At 46.6% G+C, this 21,271-nt stretch overlaps 4 protein-coding genes across 4 annotated transcripts; 2 read left to right on the top strand and 2 right to left on the bottom strand.

Moving 5' to 3' along the window:
- Nucleotides 1–4,793: 4,793 nt before the first annotated feature.
- Nucleotides 4,794–6,552, bottom strand: GLRG_11881 (cytochrome P450; the record flags this gene model as incomplete). The annotated part of the gene is made up of 2 exons (XM_008102562.1): nucleotides 4,794–6,262; nucleotides 6,378–6,552. The coding sequence occupies 2 exons, from the start codon at nucleotides 6,550–6,552 to the stop codon at nucleotides 4,794–4,796; spliced, it is 1,644 nt and encodes a 547-aa protein (XP_008100753.1).
- Nucleotides 6,553–7,823: 1,271 nt separating this feature from the next.
- Nucleotides 7,824–9,747, top strand: GLRG_11880 (cytochrome P450; the record flags this gene model as incomplete). Its single annotated transcript, XM_008102561.1, has 3 exons — nucleotides 7,824–8,226; nucleotides 8,319–9,124; nucleotides 9,232–9,747. 3 exons carry the CDS (start codon nucleotides 7,824–7,826, stop codon nucleotides 9,745–9,747), a joined length of 1,725 nt encoding a protein of 574 aa, XP_008100752.1.
- Nucleotides 9,748–10,571: 824 nt separating this feature from the next.
- Nucleotides 10,572–11,321, bottom strand: GLRG_11879 (methyltransferase domain-containing protein; the record flags this gene model as incomplete). The annotated part of the gene is made up of 1 exon (XM_008102560.1): nucleotides 10,572–11,321. The coding sequence occupies one exon, from the start codon at nucleotides 11,319–11,321 to the stop codon at nucleotides 10,572–10,574; it is 750 nt and encodes a 249-aa protein (XP_008100751.1).
- Nucleotides 11,322–12,220: 899 nt separating this feature from the next.
- Nucleotides 12,221–20,521, top strand: GLRG_11878 (KR domain-containing protein; the record flags this gene model as incomplete). Its single annotated transcript, XM_008102559.1, has 5 exons — nucleotides 12,221–12,442; nucleotides 12,511–12,655; nucleotides 12,734–16,810; nucleotides 16,906–17,089; nucleotides 17,146–20,521. The coding sequence occupies 5 exons, from the start codon at nucleotides 12,221–12,223 to the stop codon at nucleotides 20,519–20,521; spliced, it is 8,004 nt and encodes a 2,667-aa protein (XP_008100750.1).
- Nucleotides 20,522–21,271: the final 750 nt, after the last annotated feature.

Here is a 21,271-nt window from a genome sequence, read left to right as displayed (position 1 = left end):
TTACTAATTATATTTTATATAATACTAATAAGTTAATATAAGTAACTTAGACTATTTAAGAGACAGCTTTTAATATTATTATTACTTAACCTTATACTAAAAGTAATATAAATACTAAAGTTTTAGTAATTCTAAAAAAAGTAGTAAGCCTATTATACTCTTAAGGGTAGGTATATTATCTAGAGGTACTAGAGGATAAGGCGTTAGTTAATAAACTCTTTATAAAGCTTAATTTAGGCTTCTTTAAAGGTATATTTAGTCTTAGTAAAGATAATAAGCTGTTATATTATAAAGACCTTATAATATATATTAAGAGAAGGCTTATCTAACTATATAGTAATATAGGCTTAGTCCTTATTACTAAGCTAGGCTATTACTTATATTAGTAGCTAATTAGCCTTATTATCTAACTTACTACTATTACTACTATAACTATAGTCCTTAATTTATTTCCACTTAGCCTTAAGTATAATATTAAAGTTAATATAATAAATATAAAGCTATTACTAGACTTTTAGAAACTACTTATTTAGTATAGCCTTTATTTACTTATTATAGTCTGTAATTATAATAGTAAAGTACTAAACTAAGTTTTAGTCTATAAGTTAGTAAATACTAGCTAAAAGAAACTAAAAGCCCTTTAGTTATTTATTATTAATAAGGCTAAATATAGTATTATAAATAGATTTAAGATAGGTCTACTTAGTAGCCTAGAAAAGTAAAAGTTTAAAGTAATTAGTATTATAGGTATTATTAAAACTAATTACTTTAAGAGATTACTTTTATATTTTAAAATAGTAAGGAAAAGTCTAGATAAGGCTAATAAGGTAGCCTAGCTTATTATTTACCTATTTTACTATATATAGGATACTTTACTTATTAAATAACTTAATTAAAGCTATAGTTAAGGAATAACTACTTAGCTTCTCTTAGTTTATATAAGCTTTAGCGTTATAGATATCTTATTAAGTAAATAAGAAATCTAGAAACTACTTTTAAATAATAGTAATATATTATATACCTAGATACTAACTTATTAGCTTATTATATTAATTATATTTCTTATAAGTTAGGTAAGCCTATAATAAGATAAATATATAAATACCTTAAGGCTAAGGCTATAGTTATACTAACTATACTAAAGGTGTTAATAATAATATAATAGCTATTTTCCCTCTTTAAGAGCTTTTATAATTATTTACTATTTATAGCTATTTATTTAAGACTTATACTATTAAACACTAGTACCTTTACTTAGCCTAGGCTCTTTAAACTAATTTTACTAAAAGGTATATTACTTAAATTAGCCTTAGGCTTTATATTTATTTTACTTTATAATACTAAACCTATTAGCCCTTATAAAAGTATTTACTTAATTAAAAAAGGTATTAACTATTTTCTTTAAGTTACTAAGAATTAGTAGGTTTAGAATCTTACTTATAAAAAAAGGATAATTAGCTACTTAAGGTATAGTATAAGGCTATAGTTAAAAAAGACGTTTTACTTTAAGAAGAGAATTATTATTAAAGTAAAAATAGTAATAAATTAACTTAAGGACCTTATCTTACTTACTATTAATAAATAAAGTCTTATAACTAAAGGAGTATAGTAGTTACTTATTCATTAGTCTTAATAACTTAATAAATAAGTTAAAAAGTACTATTAAACTACTATATAGTAAGATAAGAAGGTTATTAAGACTATTTATTTAAGAGAGAGACACTAGGCTTCAGAAAGAGGTATAAGAGAGTAGTCTATTAGGTTTTTATTATTTTATAAGAGAAATAGTATATAAAGTAGAGTATAGGCTCTAAACTAAAGTAATATAGTTTATAGTATAAAAGGGGTTATATATCTAATAAGGTGTTAGCTAGAAGCTTAGTAATAAGGTTATACTACCCTTAAGGATTACTAACCTTATAGGATTAGCTAACGTTAGGATAGCTATATTCTAATAAGGGAGATAATAAGAGGTTACTAAATAATAAATATTACTTATAATTAAGTAGAGGCTACTCTTTAAGGATATAACCTATATTAGTAAGGTAACTAGGTTAGGTTAGCTACCTTAGTATATAATTTAAAGCTATAATAAGTATATAGTATAGATAAGATAAAGATTAAATTAATTAGCTAATAAAGAGAATAAGTTACCTCTAGTAGGTCTAGTAGAATTAGGTTATACTAATAATAAAACTTTAGACTAATTAGAGATATATATAGTAGCGCCTATATAAAGGTAGCGCTTATATATTAATTTATAGTGTTTATATATTAATTCCTATTTAAAAAGTATTTAATACTTTTTAGGCTTTTATTTTTACTATATTCTTAGGCTCTTTATAAATAACTAGAAAATAAAGATAATTTATAACACTTTAATAGGTTACTAGTGTTATAATATTAACTATTACCTAGATATTAGTAGTATAGATTAACGCTAATAACAGCTAGAATAACTATAGCTAATTTACTATAAAATCCCTAGGGATTTTATAGTAATTTCTCTGTAGATCTACTAGACCTATAGGTATATTATATAGTAAATTTACTATATAATCCTATAATAGTTTTCCTCTTTATATATAATTTAGGACTAGTATTTACCCTTATTATTTAATATTATTTATTAATATATATAGTTAACTATATTACTACCTTAGTAATAACTAATAGTATTACTTAGTTATTAATATTTACTTTAAATAATAAAACCTTATTTTTAATTACTAGGCTACTTTATATAAGGTCTTTTTCTATAATTAAAAGTTATAATAATCTTTATATATAATAGTATTTTTATTAAGAACTTAATCTTATTAAAACTATAACTATTATAATCTTATATTTTATACTTTATAATTATATTTCATATAAGTATAACCTAGCTGTATATAATTATAAGCTCTTAACCTAAAGCCCTTAAATAGTTAGTTTAATATTAAAATTATATTTTAGTTAAAGTTATTACTATATAAAATTCTCTACTTACTAAGGTTTAATATATATTATATTATAATTATTTAAAAGTTAATTAGTTATGTTTTATACATTATCTTATTATAAAAAAAACCTTTAATTAATTAGGTTAATAATCTTTTTAAGAATTGCTCTTTTTTTTACTTTTATTATCTTCCTTAATTTAAATATAACTTATCTTATATAATATATTCTTAATATTTATAATAAAGTGTTATATAAGGGACCTTAAAGATAGTAACTCCTTTTTATATAGACATTTTTAGGTCTTCTTTAATAGCTTAAAGGGTAAGGATAATATAGTCTTTAGTTAAGAAGAATTATATTTTTATATATAAAGAAAGGTTAGTATAAAGCTTAAAGAAATAAAAAGAGAGAAAAGAAGTCTACTTATTATAATTATTTACTTACTATATAGGTATATTATTAAGTAAGTATTAAGGTTAACTTACTTAATAAAACTAATTAAAGTGTTATAACTAGTTTCTAAATACTAAGATTTTTACTAATAGTAAGTAAAAGTTAATAATTAGTTAATAGTAATATTATTATTATAGTTTACTAACTACTTAGTAATTAATAGTATATTTAGGTTACCAAGGTAGCTTACATAGCTTCTTATTAATTAAATTACTAAAGTTAATCCTAAAAAGTATTTAAAGAATATATTATAAGTTAATTACTAAAAGCTATAAAAGTCTATTCTTAAGTATATTTAAGTTTATTCTATATATAAGTCCTAGCTATTACCTAAAGTACTTATTCTATTTAATAGTTATAAGTAATTAATATTCTTATATAAAGTAAGTACTTAGTAAATACTAGTAAGTACTTACTTTTATAGTTACTAGTAATTATATTATTAGGTAATTATTTTTTTTCTTTTTATAACTTATATTATATTTTTTATACTTTAAGAATTTATTTATTAGTTCCTTATTTCTTATGTATATAAATACTACTGCTGCTTATTATCTATCTGTTAAGGAAAGTAATATAGCTTATAACTTACTAAATTATAACATTTTATAGCTTCTTAAAGTATACCTAAAAGAAATTTATACTTTTAAATACCGTTCCAAATACATCAAGTACCTTATCTTTAATATATCTATAATATTCAATAAAGTAAGCTACTTAATCAATATCTACTATTAGTATAGGTATATTAAATCTACTATTATAAGTAGTAAAAAGAAGTTAGATAGTACTATTATTTATAAGCTTCTTATATACTTAAAGACTTATATAATTAAGGTAGGTAATATAAAAGTAGCCTATATACTCTTAGTTATCTACTAGCTTAGTATTAGTAATAGGCTAGTTATTAAGAGGACCTTAACCTTAAAAACGTTAATAAAGTAATATTTATAGTACCTAGAATCCTTTTACTACTATAGCTGTTTTTAAAGCTAGATTTTTAGTAATAGCCTTAACTACCTCTTAGCTATACGCCTCTATATTTTTGTTATATTTAACTATGGTTAAGGTTGTTGTTTTGTTAAAGTTATAGCTTAAACAGCATTAAAGTGTACAAATAGATAGTCTACACGTATGGCTCGTGAGCACCCGCTGACGCGGGTGGAGGTTGCCTGTAATACTGTTAGTCAGCGTGTGCGGGGCACGGGTACCCCAATCTGACGCACGGGTAGGTAATAACGTCGTGTATTAACTTTCATTTAGATGAGGAGGCGCCAGGTAACATTTACTACTGTGTAAGTTCACACTATAGCCCGGTTACGTTTGGATCCGTAAGAGGGGCGGAAGACTGTTTTAGGTAGTTGGACACCCAACCGAGACCGGGGCTTGGAACCTTATTCAGAAAATGACAGGTCGACAGCTCCTCTGGGTGCCAAAGTAATTTCACTCGCCATTCGCAATCGGGACCGAGCGAATGTCTCGACCGGTTCCGCGTCGGTAGCCCTCCTCACCCATCCTGGCTCGGAAGCTGGAATATCTTTAGGTGCAGTCCTGAGCTGCACGCCCTTGTACCGCTGAAATACACGTACGAGGACGTATGCCATCTCTGTGAGCGCCATTTGCTGCCCGATGCATATCCGAGGGCCCCCATTGAAAGGGATGTAGGTCCATGGGTTCGGAGCCCAGTTCAGCCACCGCCGAGGGGAAAACTCGTGGACGGGCGCAAGGTCAAATGTGTTCAAATCGCCGCGGAGCTGCAAGACGTGCGTGGAATAGATGACCTGCGTACCGGCCGGAACGCCAACAGGCCCGCTACCGTCTGGCCCGCCCCCGCGCGGCAGGCTTGTATCCTTCAGCGCAGTGCGGATGTTGAACGGCGCGTTAGGGTACAGGCGCAACGTTTCATTGATGACGCAGGTACAGAATCGCATGCTCTTGAGGTCTTGGAACGTCGGCTCGGGCGCCCCGGGACCGACACCGACCGTGGCTTCGATCTCGCTACGGAGGTCGGCCAAGACCGCCGGGTTGCGCGCCAGCTCGTAGAACATCCATGCCATGGTGGTAGCCGTCGTATCCCGCCCGGCGATCAGAATCGACATCATCTCGTCGCGCAGATAGCGTGGATCGCGGGACGTGGCCACGCAAGCGTGGATGAGCTTGTAACCATGGTCCTTTTCGTCCATGTCGAACAGCTCTTCGGGCGACATAGCCAGCGCCTTGTCGATGGACGGCTTCATGAAGCCGTCGAGCGTGGCCAAGTCTTTGCGGAACTGACGTCGCGGCACGACAAAGTTGAGTGCTGCTAATCGCTCAACCAGGGATTGCGTGTGTCGGATGCGCTCAAAAGCCACAAAGACACCGTCATCATCATGGCGTGCCAGCGAGGCGACATCCCGCCCCAAGGAAAAGTCGGCCGAGACGTCAAGGGCCAGCCGACTCAGTACATCCTTGACGTTCACCGTGCGGCCTCCAGCCAGCATCGGCAGCATCACCTGGACGTGACGTTCAAACGAGGCCAGGTCGCTGACACGTTGTCGGGTGAACAGGGGCCGAAGGCGCCGGCGTGACTCGTACCAAGCATCACCGTCAACGTTGAAAATGCTGTTTCCCATGAGATCAAACCAATCTTTTCGGAACCGCGGGCCCTTGCCGAATTCGGCGAACTGGGTGGCCAGCATGGAGCGGATATTATCCGGGTCGCTGGTAAACAGCGTCCGCTCCCCAAGCAGACTGACCTCGAACGTATACGGATTCTGCTTGCCGTGACCGGCCCGCAGGAACGCGTTGTGCATGAACTTAAGATTCTGATCCCGCAGGGCATGAGACGTGATGGACGCGAGGAAGTGCAAGCCCGAGAGCACATCTAATGATTCCTTGTCAGTCCTTGTATGCCCTTGCCTGATTGATGGGTGATGGAGGGAGCCTTGTGAAGATGTGCGGACGAGCTTATACCACGAGATGGGAAAGGCCGTCCTTACCTGTAGGAAAGATGGAGCTGAATCGGGGCGCACGGCCACCGAGTTGGTTGATTCGTGTCTCCTCCCGCGCAGCCAAGTACAAGTGTCGTGTGATAGCAAGGCACAGTAATGAAACGGCCAGTTTCTGAACAAATGAACCCGGCAGATTGCGAAGCAGGACATGGAGGTATTCCATCGTCGGAGCTGCTAAGTTAGAAGGTATGCCTGGGCTCGGTTCTAAGGTATGCTTCAGGGCCTGAAAGCTAAGGGATCCGAAATACTAGGGTATCTAGCATGTAGCGTAGATGACATCGCCCATAATCACAAGAAAACCAGTGGCCTGCTTAAATAAGAGCTGTATACCTATCGGAGTCATAGGCGCTGTGTCACTTAACAATGGAGATCCCAGTTCAAATCGTTACCGGAAGTACATCCTGATTCATTCCAGGAATCGGGTTGACTAATCGCCAGTTGGATGTCGTGAATCCATACTACCTACCCTGCCTTTTTTTGGCTGGTCACGCTGTGCGAGTCAGATCTGACATGCACGATATCACCAAGGCATGGGCTAGGCAAACCTCGTACGAGTAGCAGTAAATTGACGTAGGCGCAATAATAATTCGACGTATCTAACCACTTTGAGCAAGAAACCCACTGCCACAGCCACGCAATAGAAATTAGCATATCACCTACGTCAATTTACTGCTACTTCCCTCGTACATTCTGCTCGAGTTTAGTCTCTCGGGTATTTGGGTACCTTCAACTGTCAGCAGCTGAGCTATCACATAGATGAGTCATGATTCGGCCTAGTCCCGCGAGCCTGCAACCCAGAAGCTTATGTCTATCTTCCATTAGCCATTGTGTCTTTTCGAGAGTCATCTGACCCTGTTTCCACCAAGGTGGATTCCCCGCCGCTTTCGCCCCGATTATTTAACTGAGAACATATTAACGAAACAGCTTTACGCAACACTACCTCCATCTATAAATTAGTGAAGATCTAGTAAGACTATTGAGCGCATGGTAAAACAATGTGCTCTATGTTATTGTTGGTCTGTATAGTAAGAGTAAAAAGCCAGGTGATATAACGTATAGCTTACAGCTAAGATATTAGCAGTTTGACTGATTTGACTGTTCTTAACGGCTGAATCCCGTGGCTGCCGGCAGGTCATAATGCTGTGTGAACCAATTAAACGTATTAAATGTACCTCCAGCTATTATCTGTATGTGCGTATTTTGTCACTGTTCTTAGCATTGTGTGTGTATATAGACCCCTCTCGTCTGTATACAGGCCTCTCGGCAGACGATCGGCCCGGTATACTATGCAGTCCGAGGCTGCCTCACCTCACCGCCGGTACTGCCCGGCGGCTTTCGAGGCCCTTTTTGCCACGTATACGGGTGGCCTGTTTTGACGAATGCATACCTGTCTCACTATTTGATTGAAAACCGCTATAAAGCCAAGATATCGCGATGAACTCCGTCATTGTCGCAGCGGCCGTGCTGCCCGTGCTGTACCTTGTCAATTCTATTTTCTGTCTGGTTCGAAACGTACGGGTTGCTAAGAAGCTTGGCATCTCGGTGGTATGCAGTCCCATAAGCCCTTTCAACCCGGCCTGGATTATCTTCAACAAGCGAGTGGTGCCTTTTCTTCAGCGGCTTCCGTTTGGACTCGGTGACTGGACAAGGTGTAATACGCTCGACTGGACATGGATTGACCGTGCCCACGGGGACCGTCAAATTCACAAGCGACATGGCGATACCTTCGCAAATGTTACGCCACGAGGCATTGAAATACACACACGCGATCAAGCAGTAGTGAATCAGGTTCTGCGAAAGTATACCAACGAGTTCCCCAAGTTGGGCAGTTTTGCAAGTCAGTATTACATTATCCTCTCCCAGATTTCCAAGTAATTCTTATATCCGCCATGCCCGTCGCTCGTTTACTAAACTCATTGTCTTGACCAGAGGTCATGGACGTAATAGGCACCAGCGTTGTTTCGTCAGACGGTGCTGATTGGGCGCACCACCGCAAGGCCACCGTAGCGACGTTGAATGACAGAAACAACGGGCTAGTCTGGGCGGAGACTATCAGACAGACACGCCAGATGGCCCGGTATTACTCCAAGGTCAGTCAAGGCCGCATTGTCGACGCAGTCGAGGATATACGTGAGCTTTACTTGCACGTCTTCACCTACGTCTGCTATGGAGTCAAGTATGAGTTCAAACAGCCAGCACACACGACCATTCCGGCGGGACATTCAAGGAGCTACAAAGAATGCCTTCACAGTAGCATCAATGGGATTCTAATGCTCCGGTTGGTACCATGGTGGATGATGGGGATGCCAGGTATGCCCAGTAGGATTCGGAACTTTCGCCAGGCAATTTTGGAGCTGCAGGAATATCTCGACGAAATGATCTCGTCGTGCCAGGAGAGATTAGCGCAAGGACAGGTGGAAAAGGAGGGCGAAAACCTGTTGAGCTTCATGGTCAGGAGGAGCAAGGAATCCCAAGATCAGCCGAAAACGAAGGCAGATAACCACTTGTCCGAGTCAGAGATCCGCGGCAATCTCTTCACATATGCGCGCGGGGGACACGAATCCTCAGCTCACACGCTGACTTTTATGCTCTATCTCTTGGCCGCCATGCCGGAAGTGCAAGAATGGCTGATGCAAGAGATCAAAGAGGTCCTCGTTGGCGACGACATTTGGTGGCAATCAGAGGAGGCATTCCTGGGTGTGTTTGCGCGGTTGAAAAGGTGCCAGGCTGCAGTGGTAAGGAACTGTTCTTCTTATGAAAGAGTAAAAATGAAATCTACTCTAATAATGCTGGGAGGGAAAGAGGAAATAGAAGACTATACCAACACTGACACTCAAAACAGAACGAGACGCTTCGACTATACCCGTCAGTGATAGTCATCCCAAAGACCAATCCGTTGCCGGCGACGCTTCGTGTTGGTCATGGAGAGATTCACGTCCCATCTGGAACCAACCTGTACGTCAACATGCCTGGCGTCCAGGTGCACGAGGGCACATGGGGACCCAATGCCATGACGTGGGATCCGCGTCGCTGGGTCGATACACCAGTGGCTGCTGGTGATATTAGCGACAGTCTAGCCACGGAGCGGCTGCTGCCACCACCTGATGGGGCATTCGTCCCTTGGAGCGAGGGCAAGCGAGCGTGTCCCGGCAAACGCTTCTCACAGGTTGGCTTGGTTGCGGCGCTTGCTACAATCCTAGCATTTCACAAAGTCGAGGTCATTCCCAACGACGGGGAGAGCGCCGAGGCGGCGAGAGGACGGACTCTGGCTGCTGTGAATAACACGTACGCCGTCATGTCCGTCCACATGTACCAGCCTTACTCGGTTCGCGTTAAAATGGTACAGAGAAAGTGTTAGTTGTGTATTATTTAGTTGGATTAACTTCTAATTTTGCTGAAGCGTGGTTGATATGCAAGTCATAAGCTAGTCAGAAACCGACTCAGCCTATCTGGGATAACTGGGACCAAGTCATTTTATTCCTTACTTGTCTTTCATCAAGCAAATGCTGCTTTGACAGGAATTATTATACTATAGAAAATTATTTCTCATTTATCTGGCACATACTAGTAACAGCCACGTTCTGTTACGCTCAAACAGGGCAATAACCGGCTTAAATTTTATTAGCTCTAGGGTTTCAAAACGACATTATAAACAGCTAAGAAAACATTATCAACTTAATCGATTGGTTTTATCTTCCTCGTTTCCAGCCGCTTTAGTTAGGAGCTATGCCTGTATAGCCGAATTTAGCCGACAGCTTAGGGCAGCCAACTGCACCACAAAGCAGACGTATTGGTAATGATGCACCTCATCCCCTGCTCTAACTTTGTATATAGTGATGCAACCGGATGTCCCAATCCAATTGGGTCGTAATACTACGCTACTCATGTGCTGTAGTGTGTTAAAGTGCTAAGGGTATTTACATGTAAGCAGGTCTTCAAATTGAGCTCTTTTTTTGCTGCGACGTACACAGAGTAGTACAAGTATGTCAGGCAAAATACGTGGGACTCCCCTTATCTTTTACTACGGATACTCTTGCAAAACTTGTTTCTTATACGCATACGGCCACTGTTGATATCCGACCATCCTCGACACGAATTTCCGCAAACCTTGTATAGTGGGGAACATGTCAGCGCTTTTCCTCGTTGAGAGGCCTTCCGCGGCCCACACATGAAGCCAGCCATTCAAGGCGAATCCTGTAACCTCGGTGATCTGGCCTCGAAAAGTAGCATAGTGCCCTCAATGCGCCAATTGACGACCTTAAATGCAGACTTCAAATGCTCGACAATGTCGTTGGCACCGTCGTCGTAGTTGTGAAATATACCTAGAAGGTTGTGCCAGAACATGATGAACCGCCCCAAGACGTTGTGTTTCACGCCCCTGCCCAGGACAGTCGCCCCGACAAGGACGCCGTCCGTGTTCAGCATATGACTCAAGCGAGCCAACGCCCTGCCCTTGCTGTCGGCAGTACCAGGCAGACAATGCAATAACAGCATACAAGAGGTGACATTGAACTTTATATCGCCGTGTCCGCAGCCACCGCCAGGCGGCGACAGTACGGGCTTCGCGCTTCCGAGGTCGAAAACGTCAATCTTGTCCGTCTCCACTAGTACTGTCGGATGTGCCTTGCATATGCGCGTCTTGCTCTCCGCGAGAGGGTTCTCGTTGATGTCGACAAGGAGGACGCTGCTTCTGGGGGCCAGTGGCGCGTGTGAGATCCAGTACCCGGTGCCTACACCTATGTCGAGAAGACGAGGTCGATCAGTGGCGTTGTTGAGGGCAGCTGCTGAGACGGCCCTGCTGTAGTGTTTCTGAAGGGTATTCTTGGAGCAGCCCCAAGCCAGCGGGCAGTAGACGTCAAGGACGAGGGTGTCGTATATCCAATGAAGAAGCAATGGGAAGTAGATGGCGTTTCCAAAGGTGCGCCGTGTCATTGTGTCCGTGCGGCTAGCGATTGTTTGTATTTGGAGTTCTGAGCGTGAAAAGAACTTGGCCCTTTCCAGGGAATATAAACTATTATATGGCATATGCAGGTGACAGATTGTGCTCTATTATAGCGTTCGACAGGTGTCCTGGTCCACCGACTGCTGGTTGTAATCAGACAGGTTACGATTGGCAATGGTGACCTTGGATGACGGGCCATTCATGGTCGGAATCGCTGCTTTTCTTGTACCTGGAGCGGGCAAGCGTCCTTGGGGTCCTGCAACATAATGGGTTAATCCTGATGCCGGTCGCTTGACTATTCGGAAGGTGGGCCTATGCCGGTTAATTGTTGAGAATGGTCGGTCGTGGCGCAATGGGTTGATGCATGACTCGGCCAGCCGCCATCTCAAGATGCACCCCCGCCGGTGCCTGCAAAGCGGCTAGACTATAATACCAGGGGACAGAGAGCAACAAATATTACAGGCAGGGGGCGCTCCAGTTTGGTTACAACTTTTTACGACGTCTTAACACGCCCCCCACCCCTTGGCGGATGCCGGGATTATATTAAGGTTTGGAATATCGAAACATCACGAGTACGCTCTCTCCTATGATATGATGGGTAAGCTGAGACCTCTCTAGGTGGTATATAATGTGAGGGGCAGCTTTAACCACTTATATTGAGAGTAACTTTCACCCGCCAGTTTCCTGCTGCATCTGCCTGAGAGTATTAAGCTAGCAATCGGTTCATTGCAGTGCTGAGAAACGTTGAATGTCAATCTAACCGTTGGACCAAATTGCATAGTATCCAAGAGATTGCTGACGTGGAGTCTGAGCCTTGCGTCGCGAACTCGTTTGTTCATCTCTCTGCTATCAAACACTTCAACATCATCGAGCGGACAAACTACATCCAATGCTGCCGGCAACATCACCAGTCTCAATGGGAGAACAAAGAAGCCTTCAAAGTGAGCCCATAGCTATCATCGGTCTGAACCTCAAGTTCCCCGGTGAAGCTACGTCAATGCAGGCCTTTTGGGCCATGCTAGAGAATGGGCTCAACGCGTCATGTGAGGTGCCCGCCGGGCGGTTCAATATCGATGCCTTCTATCATCCCGACCCTGCACGCCTGGATAGTGTACGTTTTCCGTGTAAAACATGGACAAATCCGAAATCTTGAGTCATCTTTCTGACTCACAAATGTAGATCCGCGTACGGAAGGCCCATTTTATGGCCGAAGACCCTCGGGCCTTCGATGCCGCCTTCTTCAACATGTCGCCAGCTGAAGCTTCCATCCTTGATCCCCAACAACGCGGCCTACTTGAGGGAGCATATCACACGTTCGAGAACGGTATGTCGATATGATCTTAAGTGCCACGTGTTGCTATCAAAGAGTCGGAAGCTGACTGATCATGTAATTAATATACAGCCGGCATCGCAATGGAATGTGCGGCGGGCTCGAAAACATCCGTGTTCTGCGCATCTTTCGGGCGGGACAGTGACGCCATCGTCGCTCGCGACCCGGCCTTCCAGTCGCGCTACCAGGCAACGGCCTCGGGGTCCTCCATGCTCTCAAACCGCATCAGTCACTTCTTTGACCTGCGAGGACCGTCTCTGACTGTGGACACGGCGTGCTCCAGCGGCCTATACGCCGTCCATCTGGCATGTCAAAGCATTATGGCCGGTGAGTCGAACATGAGCTTGGTGTGCGGCTCGAATACATACATCACGCCGGAATGTATGAGCCTCCCCCTTAGCAATGCCGGCTTTCTTTCGCCCGATGGACGCTCATATAGCTTTGATAAGAAGGGCAATGGCTATGGCCGCGGTGAGGGCTACGCCTTTGTGCTGCTTAAGCCCCTCCATAAAGCCATAGAGGACGGCGACCCAATTCGCGCTGTAATTCGCGCCACGGGCGTCAACCAGGACGGCCGCACGCCAAGCATCACACAGCCAAGCTCGCAGGCTCAGGCGGACCTGATTCGAAGCACGTACCGGACAGCGGGTCTGAGCCTTGACGACACGGGCTACGTCGAGGCGCACGGCACAGGAACGCCCGTTGGAGACCCCCTGGAGGCAGCTGCCATCAGCCAAGTCTTCCAGACGGCGTCGAGGAGCGAGCCCCTGGTGGTTGGCTCAGTCAAGTCCAACATCGGCCACCTGGAGGGCGCTAGCGGCCTCGCCGGTCTGCTCAAGACGGTTCTGGCGTTGGAAAGAGGCGTCATTCCGCCCATCGCCGACTTCGAAGAAGCCAACCCCGCCATCCAGGCCAGCGTGTCTGGGATCGATTTCCCGTCTCGGCCTGTGACCTGGCAGAAGCCAATGCCTGGGTTCCGTCGCGCATCTGTCAGCTCTTTTGGTTACGGTGGGTCCAATGCTCATGTTGTGCTAGACGATGCCTACAATTACTTGCGGATGCGCGGTCTCAAAGGCTGCACCGCCTCCGCTGGTCTCGTCGACGGTGGAGTCTCTGTCAATGGTGCCACCAGGCATACAAACGGCACAAACGGTCATCTTTCTGCTAATGGTACCAATAAAACCAGTAAAACAGACAGCGGCAGCTCTGTCGACAGCGAGGCCGATGATAATATGCCTACTGTGCTGCTGACGTTTGCCGCGGCTGACGAGGCCGGACTGCAACGACAGGCAATGGCATTGCAGAGATACCTCGAGTCGCACTCCCCCCATCTCGGCAACCAGCCCGACAATGTGTTCTTGGTCGACGTAGCACACACTATATCGCACCGCAGCGCCATGGCCTGGCGTGCCTTTGCTGTGGTAACGTCAGAAGCCCGAGTTCGAAAAGGCCTTGTCGATATCCTGTCTCCTGCCCACCACGCGGTTCCGTCCAAGACACCAAACCTGACGTTCATTTTCACCGGCCAGGGCGCCCAGTACGCGCGCATGGGCGTTGGTCTGATGCGATACGAGGTGTTCCGGCGGAGTATTCATGAGTGCGACGAGTTCCTGCGATCGCTCGGATGTGGCTGGTCTGTTATCGAGGAATTGGGTGCGCTCCCGGAGTCTTCCAAGATCAACGAGGCGAACCTGTCGCAGCCCCTTTGCACGGCTCTACAAGTCGCGGCAGTCGACCTATTGAGGTCGTGGGGCATCGTTCCGCGGTCAGTGTGCGGTCATTCGTCGGGCGAAGTCGCTGCGGCGTACTGCGCGGGAGGCCTAGATCGTAAATCGGCATGGATGATTGCCTACTTCCGGGGTGTCGTATCTGGCAAAGTATCTTCCGATGCCACTCAAGACAAGACGACGATGATGGCAGTCGGTCTGAGTCGAGATGCCGTTCGCGGGTATCTCTCACAAGGTGTGTCGGTCGCCTGTGTCAACAGCCCTTCTAATGTTACTCTGTCGGGGCCGGTTACCGAGATCGACGCCATCGCCGAGGCGCTTGATAAGGCGCAAGTCTTTGCACGCAAGTTGTCGGTCAAGGTCGCATACCATTCCCGTTTTATGGAGGTCGTGGCAGCAGAGTACCATGATCTCATCCGGGATATTTCCAAGCCCACTTCCGAGACGACTAAAGGTCTCGGCGACGGTTCTTCCGGCATCAGATTCTACTCATCAACTTATGGCGGAAGGCTGGAGACAATGTCGGCCTTGACCCAGCCTGCATACTGGGTGAAGAACTTGGTCTCGCCTGTCCTGTTCTCGGACGCGATGGAGGCCATTGTAAAAGATCAACCCCAGGGTGTGCCTATGTTCTTCGTGGAGATGGGACCACAAAGTGCCTTGCGACGGCCGATCCAAGAGACAATGACTCAGCTCACCTCAAAGACCCCCAAGGGCAAGTGGCGATACGTCTGCATCCTGAAGAAAGACGCCGCCGACGAACGGTCTATACTGGAGACCGCTGGTACCCTCTGGGCGTCCGGGCTTGCCGTGCGCTTAGACAAGCTCAATCAAGACGCCATGAGGGCCTGTCGCAAACCCAAGCATGTCTTTGACCTGCCCTCTTATCCTTTCGCCCGGCCTCGGGAGCTGTGGGAAGAGAGCCGACTCAGTCGCAACTTTGCAATGCGTCAGCATCGTCGGCATGCCCTCCTCGGCGTCCGAGAGCGCGATTGGAATAGCGGGGAGGCCAGCTGGCGCCATCTGATCAGACATCAAGAGAACCCCTGGATCCTGGACCACGCCCTCAACGGCTCCCCGCTATATCCGGGCTCGGGAATGCTGGTGATGGCCATCGAAGCAGCACGCCAGCTAGCTTCCGCTTCGGCCGATGGTCGAATTAGGGCTTACCGGTTAGATAACGTCCGTTTCCTCCGGTCCGTCGACGCCAATGACACGGAGCGTGGCTCTGAGGCCAAGATTGTGCTGCGACCGCGCCGACAGACGACCAATACAGGCAGCCAGCAGTTCTGCTACGACTGGCGCGTCTTTGGCATCAACAATGACGACTGGATCGAGTGCGCGCACGGCGCTATTCAAGTAGAGATGGACCCTCAACAAGGAACTGAGGCCGAACAAGTCGCCAGATCTGAGGCTCGCCGCGCTCGTCTCGCCGCGTCTCTCACGAGCCAAGTGAGGACGGTCGCGGACAAATGCCGGCTGATGGTGCATCCTAGCCAGCTGTACAAACACATGTCAGAGCTGTCGGGCTTTGATTACGGCCCGTACTTCCAGTGCCTCAGCGATATCTCGTACGACAGAGACGGACACGCGACGGCAACGTTGCGGCTACGGGACTTCGCGAGTAAGATGGCGTACGCCGCAGAGGACCCTTGCGTGATCCACCCGACTACTCTCGACGCGATATGTCATCTCCAAATGGTGGCCCTGTCCCAGGGTGGCTGGAACGCTGTGCCTACCATGATGTTTTCCCATCTGCGCAAGCTCTGGATTTCGCACAAGCTGTTAACCGCTGAGGGGAACCCCCGGATGCGGGCCGCCACGCAGGAGACGATGCGGGCCTTCCGCGAGGCGGAATGCCGGACGATGGTGATGCTGGAGGGAAGCGAGGAGCCCGTCGTCATCCTCGAGGGCCAGCGCGGTACCGCCATCACGAGTCTTGCCAGTTCCGGGGGAACAGCTGCGTCCGGTCCTGAGTTGAAACAATGGTTGTACGGGCTCGATTACAAGCCCGACTTGTCCCTATTGAGATCGGAAGACGCGCAAAGCTATCTCGCTTCCATCTTCCGGCGGGATCCACGCTGCAGCGCATCTCCCAAGGAAAAGATCGACCGGGCTGACGCCATCGCGCTGCATTACATTGAGCTCGCTCTCGACTCTATAGACAGGGAGGCGACCCCTCTGCAGTTCGATGACCACCTGGGACGTTACGTTCAATGGATGCGCCGCATACGTCGGCAACGGAGCCAATGGACGCTCGAGTCCCGCGGTCTCGGCCAATTGAACATGGAGGACGTCTTGAGAGACGCCGAATCTGAACCCACCCAGAGACTCACAAAGAAGGTCGGCCAGCACCTGCACCAGATCTTGAAGGGATCGGAGAACGCGTTGCAAGTCATCTTCGAAGGCAATCTCGCTGATGGTCAGTTTGATCCCCCCCCTCCCCCCCAAGACGGCTGTGTAATATATAGTATTGGCTAGTATGCGGCAGAGTGCTAACCAGCCAACACGGAACAGAGTTCTATCATTGCGACGTGTTTGCGACCAACAACAGCAAGATGGGAGCATATATCGACATCCTGGCCCACAAGAACCCGAAGCTTCGCCTGTTGGAGGTTGGCGCTGGCACAGGTAGCTTCACGGGTCGAATCATGCCTTATCTGGCTCCGGGCGAAGAAGGAGGTGCTCCGGTGCCTGTGCGGTGAGTCCCCTCTCCAGTTCCACATCGGATGATCCCACCCACTAATGGCGAGCAAGCTTTGGCGAGTATATCTATACGGACGTATCTGCCGGTTTCTTTGAAAAAGCTCGCGAGCGCTTCTCATTTGTTGGGGACCACATGAAGTTCCAGAAGTTGGATTTAGAACAGACCCCGGCAAGCCAGGGGTACGATGACGGAACATATGATGTTATCGTGGCCGGAAACGTGCTCCACGCCACAAGGGATCTGGTCCAGACGCTTCGCTACGTCAAAGGACTCCTTCGCCCCGGCGGTGTGCTTCTCCTAGGCGAGGCGGTCAACCTGGACAACGTTCGTGATGGTCTCATCTTTGGTCTTCTCCCGGGGTGGTGGCTACGCGAAGGCCAGTGGTGGTCAACCGACGACGAATATAAGGACCAGGGTCCTCTTCTGACCGAGTCACAGTGGGACATGGTTCTCCGAGAGGCTGGGTTTCCCGGTGTCCAAATGGTGTTTCGTGACCACGAGGAGAAGCCGCACCATCGGGTTTCCATCATCGTCAGCGCACGGCCGGATGAAGAGGGTTTGCCCGAAATCTCATCACTTACACGTCCGGTCAGGGTGAACCCGTACCGGATCGTCTTTAACCCAGCCTCGCCCCTGCAGAAATCGATAGCCGAAACTCTACAGGACTACATTGCAAGAGAAATCACTACGGGCGTAGTCGTACTTTGGGCGATAGGGGAAGCCGCAACCCTGGACACCCAGCAGATCCAGGAGGAAGGTGTCATCAGTCTGCTAGACTTGGAACATTCTGTTCTGGAATCGGGATGCGACGTGCATTTCTCTTCCATCAAGACGCTGTGTCTCGGCAGCAGGTTCGTGGTCTGGTTGACGTACGGAGCGGCCCCAGAGGCCTCGAATCCGTGGGCCGAGGCCGCCGTTGGGTTCGGGAGGAGTGTCTGTTCCGAAAGAGGAGATCAAGGCTTCATCACCCTCAGCGTGGCGTCGCGTCCCGGAAGCCCATCCGAAGCCGCTCCCCTGGTTCAACACGTGCTCCGTGTCTTATGCCAGCTCGAAGCCGCTAGGTCTCCGACCGCCGAGAACGAGTCCGAGTTCTCGGAGAAGAACGGCGTCCTGTGCATCCCTCGCTTCATACCGGCTCCGGGTATGAAGGACACCCTGTCAGAGCGATGGGGGGCCCGAAAACCCCGAACTTACCGCTTTGGCCAGGACTCCGACGGCGGCACCAGCACCAGCAGCAAACCGCGCTTCCGCAGCAGCATCCAAACACCTGGCCTGCTCGACACGCTATACTTTGCTGAGGACCCTAACGGTTGCAGTGAGCTGAAGGACGGCGAGGTCGAGATCGAGATGAAGGCCACGAGCATGAATTTTAAAGATGTCATGATCGCTCTCGGGCAGATCCCTGGGAAGAGCTTCGGCTTCGACGGCGCTGGCGTTGTTTCTCGTGTTGCTCGCGGTAGCGAGCTTAGACCTGGAGACGCCGTGCTGTACTGCAGCTCCGACGGCGGCGGCTACGGCACATTTGTGCGGTGCCCAGAATTACAGACGGAGAAGCTGCCTGAAGGCATGTCGTTTCACGTCGCGGCGGCGATCCCTGCCGTGTGGTCGACGGTGGTCTACTCCCTCGACTATATCGCGCGGCTGAGTGCCGGCGAGACGGTCCTCATCCACGCGGCCGCCGGCGGCGTCGGACAGGCAGCTGTGCAGCTGGCGAAGCTTCGCAGGGCCGAGGTCTTTGTGACGGTTGGCAGCGAGAGCAAGCGCGAGCTGGTCAAGGAGCTGTACGATGTGCCGGACGACCGCATCTTCAACAGTCGCAACGACAGCTTTGCGCAGGAGGTCCTCTTCGCCACCGGCGGGCGCGGCGTCGACGTTTTGCTGAATTCCCTGGGTGGCGAGCTGCTGCGGCAGTCTTGGGAGTGCATTGCGCCGTTCGGACGTTTTGTCGATATTGGTAAGGCGGACATCATTGCCAACAACATGCTGCCAATGGGGCCCTTTGACAAGAATGTCACCTTTGCTGCGGTCGACTTGGTCGTCGTGCATAAGGAGGGCAAGGCTCTGATGAAGAGGATCCTCAAGGACGTCGTGCGGCTCTTTGAGGAGAACCACAGCCTTCACGAGCCGAGGCCGTTGCACGTCTTCCCGCCTTCGAGATTAGAAGATGCGATGCGCTTCCTCCAAGGAGGAAAGAACACGGGAAAGGTTGTAATCGACTTCACCTGCGACGACGCGGTGGAATATCAGCCTTTACAGCGACAGGAGCGGTACAATTTTGACGCAGACGCCACGTACGTGATCAGCGGTGGGCTGGGTGGTCTGGGGCGCGAAATCACTAGGTGGATGGTCACTCGTGGAGCCCGTCACTTTGTGCTGCTATCATCGCGGGGGCCCTCTGATAGACCAGAGGCAGTCAAGTTCTTGAAGGAATTAGAGTTATCCAGTGTCAAGATCTTGGCCCCAGCGTGCGACGTTTCCGATCGTACGTCACTCGAGAGCGTCCTGACCCAGGCGCGGGAGCAGTTGCCTCCCATCAGGGGCTGTATCCAGAGTGCTATGGCCCTGCGCGACGACATGCTCGCTAACATGTCATCGTCGGCGTTCCGCGAGGCCCTCAATCCCAAGTGTGCGGGATCTTGGAACCTACATGAGCTCCTGCCGCGCGACATGGACTTCTTCGTCCTCCTTTCGTCCTTTTGCGGCGTCATGGGAAACCGCGGGCAGAGCAACTACGCGGCGGGCAACGCCTTTGAGGACGGCCTGGCGCGGCACCGTGTCGCTAGCAATCTCAAGGCCGTCTCCATCGACCTCGTGCTCGTGGCGGAAGCCGGGTGGGCGATTACAAACTATGATTCCGTCACGCTGGGCCTGCGAGCCAGCAGCAACGGCCTCATGCAGGCACAGCTCATGGCGTTGATGGACATGGCGTGCGACCCGAGCTACGACTGCAACGCTTTTGGGGCCGCGCAGGTCGTGAGCATGGTCGAGAGCCCCGCGGAGCTGGCTCGTCTGACGCGGGAAGGCTTGCTGGACTGGATTCACAAGCCCATGTTCAGCAACCTCCGGAGGATCGGCGAGACGGACAGCGACACGGCTGACGACAGCAAGGCACGGAAGGACAGCCCGGTCGACGAGGTTGATCGGCTTGCTGCTATTAAGGTGGCGCCTGACCTAGAGACAGCAACTGAGATTGTGAGGGCAGGCCTAGTGCAGAAGCTAGCCAAGTCGCTGTCCGTGTCTAGCGACGACATGGACGTCGGAAAACCGGCGTATATTATAGGCGTGGACTCACTCATCGCGGTCGAGGTGCGTTATTGGTTCATGAAACAGCTGCACGTCGAGGTGCCTGTCTTTGAGATCTTAAAGGACCGCAGCATTACAGAACTATGTAAGCACGTTGCAAGCAAGGCTCTACATACAAGCTAGGACTAGGATTAGTCTCTTAATAACTAAGATCCCACCCTATAACTCAGGCCACCCCTAAAGTCAGGCTAAGCAAAATCACACTAAGTTCTTAGAGAGTTAAAGGAAAATATAAAATATAATATAATATAAAAATATAATATAAATATAATATAATATAATATAATATAATAGTTATATTTATATTATATTTATATTATATTTATATTATACTTAATATATATAATAAGTAAGCGCACTAGATAAGTAAGCGTGCTACCTAATTATAGCTACCTTATAAATATAACTAAAAAGTAACTATAAAATAATAAAATTAATTTAAACTACTTAGAATCCTATTCTTTAGATATTTCTTTATTAAACTAGTATATTTATATATTATATCTAGTGTTCTTATAAGTACTATACTACTATTTACTTATTTTTATCCTTAATTTATAACTACTACTTTAATACGTTTCCTCCTTAATCTAGCTTATTACCTCTCTCTATAACTAAATATTTTATATATTAGCTACACTAAGACTTCTTTTTTACCTTAAATAAGTTTTTTTTACTTTTTTATATTAGTTAAGTAGGTTATTTTTCTTATAAAACGTTTTAACCTTAGCCTTTAATAAAGTATTTTTATATATAATTCCTAACGCTTTTTTAAAAATATACTTAGTAGCTATTAATCTATATATTAAGGAGCTATCTAAATAATTAATAAAGTAATCCTTAATAAGAGTTCCTTAAGAAAATATCTTTATT

The sequence above is a fragment of the Colletotrichum graminicola genome (genome assembly GCF_000149035.1).
Source record: "Colletotrichum graminicola M1.001 genomic scaffold supercont1.162, whole genome shotgun sequence".
NCBI classification, from domain to species: Eukaryota; Fungi; Ascomycota; class Sordariomycetes; order Glomerellales; family Glomerellaceae; genus Colletotrichum; species Colletotrichum graminicola.
The sequence above is the reverse complement of the archived record's forward strand: the minus strand, read 5'-3'. Positions and strand labels throughout refer to the sequence as shown.